The sequence below is a fragment of the Trematomus bernacchii genome, unplaced genomic scaffold, assembly GCF_902827165.1.
Source record: "Trematomus bernacchii unplaced genomic scaffold, fTreBer1.1, whole genome shotgun sequence".
In the NCBI taxonomy this organism is placed as follows: Eukaryota; Metazoa; Chordata; class Actinopteri; order Perciformes; family Nototheniidae; genus Trematomus; species Trematomus bernacchii.
Window position 1 is genome coordinate 13,788,545 of NW_022988043.1, and position 8,008 is coordinate 13,796,552.

At 37.5% G+C, this 8,008-nt stretch overlaps 1 protein-coding gene across 1 annotated transcript; it reads right to left on the reverse strand.

The window, feature by feature from the left end:
• Nucleotides 1-976: 976 nt before the first annotated feature.
• On the reverse strand, nucleotides 977-7,782 carry si:ch211-236k19.2 (LIM/homeobox protein Lhx6). The gene is made up of 8 exons (XM_034118455.1): nucleotides 7,715-7,782; nucleotides 6,956-7,087; nucleotides 6,489-6,610; nucleotides 4,760-4,980; nucleotides 4,091-4,191; nucleotides 3,917-4,012; nucleotides 2,875-3,046; nucleotides 977-1,531 (listed from the first exon to the last, which is right to left on the reverse strand). The coding sequence occupies exons 1-8, from the start codon at nucleotides 7,715-7,717 to the stop codon at nucleotides 1,449-1,451; spliced, it is 930 nt and encodes a 309-aa protein (XP_033974346.1). The 5' UTR covers nucleotides 7,718-7,782; the 3' UTR covers nucleotides 977-1,448.
• Between the last annotated feature and the right edge of the window lie 226 nt (nucleotides 7,783-8,008).

An 8,008-nucleotide genomic window follows, 5' to 3' on the forward strand; every position in this document is an offset into this window, starting at 1 on the left:
TCGGTGGGTTGCAGATTTGTCCATTGTGCCTTTGGCCAGAGCCAGGTTAGCTTTTTCCCCCTGATTTGTGTTTTTGCTAAATTGAGGATGAGCCAGATATTGATCCTTGACAGATTAAGAAAACAACTGATGATGGTGTGTCAGATTTGTATAAACATAAACACACAAAATACATAAATGATGAGTTTAGTTTTTTTTAAGCAATAGCTCAACATGTTGAAATTACACTTGTATGCTTGCTAAGGTAAGATCAATAGGCCATAGCCACAACTTCACTTAGAGATCCGGTATCAATGCCGGTTAAGGGTTGCTCTCAGGATTTAAACACTGGAAGTGCACGGGGGTGTGCCACTCTTGAATTGACATTAGTGGTAAAAAGAAAAGGGGGAATTGATCCAGTTTAAAAATCCAGATGTAATGATATCCTTTTAACTTAAAGTGTCCCATTCATTCTTCACGTCGCAGCCACTTAAGTGCTGTCAATCAATGTAACAACTGTAGATAATCTGTGTTAAAAGGCCCGTGAAAGCCAACGAGCTGCCCGATCAATGGCCACGCTTTCACTATATGATTGATCACATTTCCATCACAAGTACAGCATGTAAATTGGAGATTATGTGCAGGTTCGTCGCAGGATATTGCACTTAATTATAGGTTACTGAAGGTGCTTGGCCCCTGACAGGCAACCTTTTGATCTTTGTAGCTTTTAGTCTAAAATAGTATGGATATGTAATTGCATATCTGTCTGTGGAAATGTGTGTTTGTCCTGACATTTTCAGCCACCCACGCTCGCAATCACGCACGCACTGCATGAGTAAATGTATCCTCAATTATTCATTTCCTTACAGCTCGGATACACCTTTTATTAAACTGTGGCAGTATTTACAATGTACAATCACTGAATTATTCCATTTCAAGACACATTTAAAAAGTGCTTTTTAAAAAAAGGTTTTGTTCTGAATAAATAAGAGTTTTTTTGACAACACTACAACAACAAACAACAATAAAGCTGCAAATGTGCTCATCACCAATACACAAAACAAATGCTGAGGTTTTACTGTAATACTACAACACTCTTTTCATATTGCAGCAACAAAATAAAAATACTTTGTACGAGTGGGTAAACAAAAGGAAAACAATCCTGACCTGATGCAATGTTTTGTGTCCCATCAAAAAGAGGAAAGATTTGAATAAAAGTGGTCTTCTCAAAATTTAAAAAACTCCCATGTTGACATTCAGGCCGAACATTTCTCCACAGTCTGCTGTCTTTCCAAGACTTCAAAGTTCATGTCAGCAGTCTCACAGCGAATCCAAATGATTGAAAACAGACCGCTGAGGTCCTGCATGCCCGGGGGGATCAGAGCAGATTACTGACAGGACGTCCCAAAGGATTCTTTTCACAACAATAGAGTGGTGATGACGCAACAACAAAAAGGAGATGCTGAAGGTTAGCGGCTGATGGGGAGCTGTGGTAAAGACATGGAGGGATGGCTCAGGTGGCCCGGGGCAGCGAGGACGGAGAAGGGATGAGCTGCAAGGAGAAGACCAGAGGAGCAACATTAGTTTGTGGAGCCACGGGTTCAAATACTCTACATCACAAGTGAAGAAACAGGGGCACATTTTTATTCTAAGTCATTAATATATTCAGAATGCACATTTTTAAAACTATAATGCTGTGTTTCGAACTCGGGCCTTCAACAGGTCCAACATGTCTTGTGGAAATTCTTTCAACTCCCCCAATAAAAAAACTCTTTACAGTTCTAGTGATCTTTATTGAATCCTAACCTTTTAATCACAGCTTTAATAAACATATTGTCAATGTTGGTAGAAGCATTGAGACATTTTACAATAGAAAAAGTAACGATACTGCATAAGATTCTTCATTATTGTTATTGTTATTGTTACTATTATTATTATTATTATTAATAATGTTATTATAATTATTATAATTATTATTATTATTATTATTATTATTATTATTATTATTATTATTATTATTATTATTATTATTATTATTATTATTATGCGCTGCTTTCCACCTTCTTCTCCAGTAGGACTCAGATGAGGGTGTTGCACTTTTCCTTTTCCTTATACATGTGATGTTTTGGTGTTGTTGTTTTTTGTTGTTGTTTTGTTTCTTTCCGTTAACCGTCAAGTGGGAAATAAGTATTTTTTGTGTTTCTCTTAGTATCCTAAGATACTGTTATGTTTGGCTGTGAACAAGAAAATATGAAGGACAGACCATCTATTTCTATATTTCTTTAGGAAGGGGCAGGTAATATAAGATTTGTTTTCTTCTCCCTGCTCCTTTTCGCTCAATGGTGTGCTTGTACATGTTTTGTTGGCAATTATTGTACATTGGGTTTTGTGTACCATGAGCGGAACAAATAAAAATGAAATGAAATGAAATTATAAATCCAACAAAATTAACTTAAAAAAATGATATGTAAAATGTATTAAAGCAAAATGACTCATGATGCAGAAAATGGTTCCAGTGATTGTTTTACCGCTCCATGATATTGTATTGAATTATAATGAACACGTATGTGGAAGGGTAATTAAATGTTTAACTGGGTATTATAAACTAATTATGTGTCTCTTAAATAAGATTCAAATCTGTTATTTGTAACTACAGCAAACATTTAAATGCAGGGTGAGTTAATAAGGACAATATTTCAATCTGAAATGTATTGCAATAGAAATAGGAAATTTCATGAAAAACAGATAAAAGGACCTCAAATTTGTACAAAGAACAGCAGATTATTAATTAAAAAATATTGCAGAATGTACTGTTTTTTTTAAACAAATGATTGTCTTCTTTCTTCAACAATAACAAACTTCACAAGTGGCACTGACATAGAGTCCCTAACTCACCGTCCAGGTATCCGTGCAGAGCGAGTAGATGTGGTCGGTCCGGGCTGCTGAACGGTGAGTAGTGGATGTCGTCCGGCAGCGATGGAGGCATCCGGGTCATCGGAGCGCCCTGACAGAAGCCACTCAGAGGCGGCAGCTTTTTGTGTCGTGCACGGCAGTTCTGAAACCACACCTGGTGAAATAATACAGACAATGTAAACAAGAAGCAAGCAGAAGGGAAATAAACCCAGCAACAAACAGTATCAAAACAGGGTTTGAGTCTTCTCACAAGACCCCATTTGCTTTGTTTGTCTGTGGTAGAGGACTTTACCCATCAGATTAATGGTTTGATATTTTAAAGCATAAAATGAAACCTGCCTTACTTTGACGTACAAAGAACAAAACAATAGAATTGGTGAGGGTTTCATTAAACATTTTTAAAATTGCCAAAATCATTGGTTTCCATCCACATCTGAGTAGTTTTCTTATGAAATATTGGATACTTTACCTAGTTGGATTCTGAAAACCCTTTAAATCAAGCAGTTTCAGAAGTGAACTAAATCACAGATAAACATCCGTTCATTAAAGTGAGAACATTTGGGAACCGCTAGTCGAGATTTTAAAGATTATGAACTCTGGGGGAACTTTACATTTCTGTGGGTATTTGTCTGAAATCTCAAATGATCTTCAAAGAGTGTGAACATCCATTTAGAAAAAGAAATGCCGTCATCTTTATCTGCCTTAAAAAATAAGTATGTGAGTGGCAGATAATGCATATATTAGATATAATGTTATGTATTGAGTGTTCAAAGCAATGTTTAGAGTATTGGGAAACCTCACAATGGTTTGTGTGTGTACAAACTGTGATAATCTGAGTGATTTTTCCCTTTTCAAAAGGTTTAGTTTGTCTTGTTAGTCCTGAAGAGATAATCCTGTACTGTTCTTCATTCTCAACCTATTCAATTCTCACAACCAGTCTAGTCCTTTTCCCCGGGTTGGAACCATTGCTCTAAAAACTATTAAAATATCATTATGGTGTATTTCTATGTTAAATGTTTCCTACCTGTATGACTCGTCTACTCAGTCCCGTCATTTCTGCAAGTTTCTGTAGAGTCTGAGCATCAGGGTTGTTGTCCTGAGCAAACTGAGACTGCATCACCTGAAAGGACACACAGTCATGATGCCCCACACACACATACATACAGGCGTTTCACTGACAGTTACTGAACACACACACCTGCAGCTGCTCAGCAGTGAAGGATGTCCGCGCCCTCTTGGCTGGCTTTGGTTGGCAGTCCTGGTCAGAGGGCAGCGCTCCCTCCAGAGTCAGTCCTGTGCCTTTAAGAGATCACAATCAACACAGGTCTGTCACTTTACCCACAAGTACATTTCAGTCATCGTGAGGTTACACAAAACAGCAGAGTGATACCTTTATTTAAACAACCAATGTAACACAATTAAGATGTTTTCTTGCCAACCACCGCACAGTCCAAATAATTTATACCATTACGCCCACATACTCCTCTCTAAAAGCACAGCTTATTGTCTTCTGACTGTGATTACTTTTGGAAAACATTCTTAAATCTTTCCTCTTTTCAAAGCTAAGTTAACCTCAACCATTTCATCTCATGTTGGAATGAGACACTTTATCTTCCAGTTAACAAAGACCAAACAGGTATGTTGTGTTGAAAATAAGACCATTTTGAATCTATAATTTAAAGTTGGTTGTGTTAAAATATTTGTGATGATGTCATCCAGGGTGGAAAAAGGCTTCTTGAGTAGAAACCTCGGAGCTCAAGAGATCAAGAGTTATTATTTTGTTCCCTGTCTTGACTCCTAAATATTTTTCTGGTAATCCAGACTGAGGCCATCAGAAATACATGAGCATGTTTAATATGATTGTTACCGTTTTCTGCAGCCCTCCGTAGGTTGTCCAGCATGACGTCGTAGTGGCTGCGGCAGAGCACCCTGCCCTCCACCAGGCCAAACTCCTCCCCTGTCGACAGCTGCCTCTTGCAGGAGAAACATGCAAAACAGGCAAGGTGGTACACGCTGCCCCGGGCCCTCCGCACCCAGTCACTGGCAAACACCTGCCGGCCACACTGGGCACACTTAGTGCCGAACCTACTGTGAGGAAGAAGGAAACAGACAGGTGAAGGTCGGCTATAGGTTACAGAGCTCAGCTTAAAGTATGGATGTTGAGTATCTCAAGGTTCAAGGTTCAAGGGCTTTATTGTCATATGCACAGATGCTACAGTGTAGATATGGCAATGAAAATGTTAAGTCCTGCAAACTAATTGCAAACAAATCTGCAAAAAACCAAACCCTTTCAGTTTTTAGATATGCCTCTTAATCTGTCCATACTTCTTAATAAATTAGGTTTCTTTGTCTGCAATCATGCATTCATTCTATACTGTAGTCACTATTTGTTAAGTTCTATGAAGAGGACTGAGTATTCAAGTATGACACTCAGTTCAGTCACAGTGTCGTTTGTGATGTGTGATTGAAGTCAACTTAATTAAAGAATATGCAACATGCAGAACATAAAGGTCCTACAAATATATGTTGACGCAGGGTCCCTCTGTGAAACAGGGCCACAAAGCTAGCAAATAATGTTGTATATTAGTGGGGCAACATTCTAAACCATTTTGCTACTATCAAATTATCAAAACTCAAGGACAGGAAGTCCACTTTGCTTAGTTGGTAATGCATTTAAATGGATGGTTGTCTTTCTTGATATTAGAGTCTAACAATCAGTGTTAAAACTATGATCTTGGTTTTCTGGGATATATTATGTAAGATCTTATCAACCAAAAGCCTGTAGCCATGCAGAACATATTTTTCATGACCCAGTGTGTGTTATACTTGATTCCAAAAGTTGATGTTTATAAAGATCAGCTGTAAAAACACCCAGAATAATAAAACAAATTAGATCAAATCTATTAGTTAAAAAAAACGTTTTTATAAACACCAAGGTATAGGAGCACTTACAATCCTGCATAGAAAAGATTATCATTTCCAAAATCATGATGTGTTTATATGCACATTTGTTTTGTCTATAGCTTTTTATCAATATGAAAACAAAAGTAAGGACGATCTTCAGGCATCACAGGCCTACTAAAACCAATTGGTCACAGAGAGCATTTACAGATTTGTGAGGATTCAATGGAAGTTGTTCTAAAACTCAGTAGGCTATCAGAGATCGTTATTTTATTTAATTTTCTAATATCAATATACATTTAAGACATTTGCCGGAAGAAAAAAAATGCTTCGAAACGACACGTATGAACCATAGCTAATAGCTACATATACTTTTTCGAGGATACGTTAAAAACACATTGTTAAAAAACGAACGGAAAAAAACTGAATAAATTAAAAGCACTAATGAATTGAACCACGTTAAAAATAAATTGAATAAGAATATATTGAGGCCTATTACAATAATATGATACATTTCTTTATATGCAGTGACTTCAGTGAATTAAGTTATTATTACACTCAACAGTTTGCCTTGATTTAAAATGGCATTTGATTAAAAATGAACTTTACCGATTATCTTACAATAAAAGCCTGTAAAATCGTAATGTTTACATAAAGCTCGCGCTACAATCAGTAAACAGTTTTCTTTTTTATACCTGAGATAATCCAGTTTGCAGTAGATTTCTTTGTTTTTAACGTAGCAGCTGTTGTGTTGGCGCAGAGACGCTCTGCACACGGAACACTCCAAACATCCCAAGTGCCAGTTCAGGTTGTCGACCTGTGGAGATTAAAAAGTTACGCACGCCTGCCTGTGTGTGATGCCGATAATCGTACCATACATTTTATTTTATAAAAACTAAACTGTGGGTTTCGTTTACAGATTTACAAAAGAAAGCAAGTGACCTCAGAAGAAATAAATGCATAACGCTTGAGTAAAATGATCGAGCCATTTGCATATTTTGAGTAGCCTATTGTTGCGCTTTTGTTGAGATCAACCTGAGTAAAGAAAAAAAGAAAGAACAAAAGAAAAGCTACAAACCAAATTAAGAGAGGAACATTTAGCTTAAATCTCTCAAAGCTTCACACATAAAAAATGTCTTCTGATTCTTCTCTTATTTCTCACCTTCAGCAGGTACCGGTCATGGATCTCCATGCCGCAGCTGGCGCACTGGTTCTTGGCCGCCGGAGGAGAGCAGAGGCAGGCGGCCTCCGACGGACTGCACTCCCCGGACTCCTTCTTCACCTCCGACTTAGACTGAGTCAAAAAAGACGAAAGAGACGAGTACATTTTATCGTCTCTTGACAACTAAAACAAATATATTATATTAGGCCTGTGCTAAGTAGCTGTGCTCGTAGTGTCCCTGCAATAAATAACATTAACTATTTCAGACCTAATAGCATAAAGACCAAGTGGTGGAAAAAAAATACACTATCGTATAGCCTAATACAAAATAATTATTGTATTTCCACAGGTTACAGGGTTTTTTTATCCAATGAATATTATAAATATTTATTATATGCGTTTTCTGTTAAATTATTTGTGCACACATCCACGCATGCGCTTGGAGAAATCAACATGTTGAAGTTTAAAATATATATTATGCCAACAATATTTATTCTTAAAATGTTGCATTATGTGAACCCTAATCCGCAAATTGGAGTAAATACACTGATTTTCAGTGGCCACTTTCCCGATAATGCAAGCATGCAGCCTTTAGTCTAACATGATTAAACCTGAACCTCTGCCAAATCCAAAGTCCTGCGGAGGGTAACCGCGTGTAAAAAGGTTCAGGGGAAAGAGGAATGAAAGAACCGTACACAGATTGAAAGACAAAGAAGTGAAAACCTGCAAAGCAAACTCGTCCAGATGTTTGTGACTCACCATTTTCGGGTCTTGAACGCTGCCTATTTGGAGAGAAGATGGAGCTTGCTCTGCGCATTACGCATCTCTGCCCCAACCCACACTATATCCGGTCCAAAACAACGAATAACAGTTTCTCCTGCATTTAAACCCTGGCAACAAAAAAGATTTTGAAGCAATTAGAAGAAGAAAAAACCTATATATGTGATCGATCATTCCTCTCGTGCGCAAAAGGAGGCTGTATTCCCATGCAATCAAACGCAGTGAAAAGAAAGGATGGCACTATATCTGCAATTAGCGGTGGATTGAAATGCT

Coding starts and splice junctions, on each gene's coding strand:
- si:ch211-236k19.2 (XM_034118455.1), bottom strand. Junction 4,013..4,090: donor TCACTGCTGAGCAGCTGCAG/GTGTGTGTGTTC, acceptor GTGTCCTTTCAG/GTGATGCAGTCTCAGTTTGC. Junction 1,532..2,874: donor TCTGCACGGATACCTGGACG/GTGAGTTAGGGA, acceptor TTCTCCTTGCAG/CTCATCCCTTCTCCGTCCTC.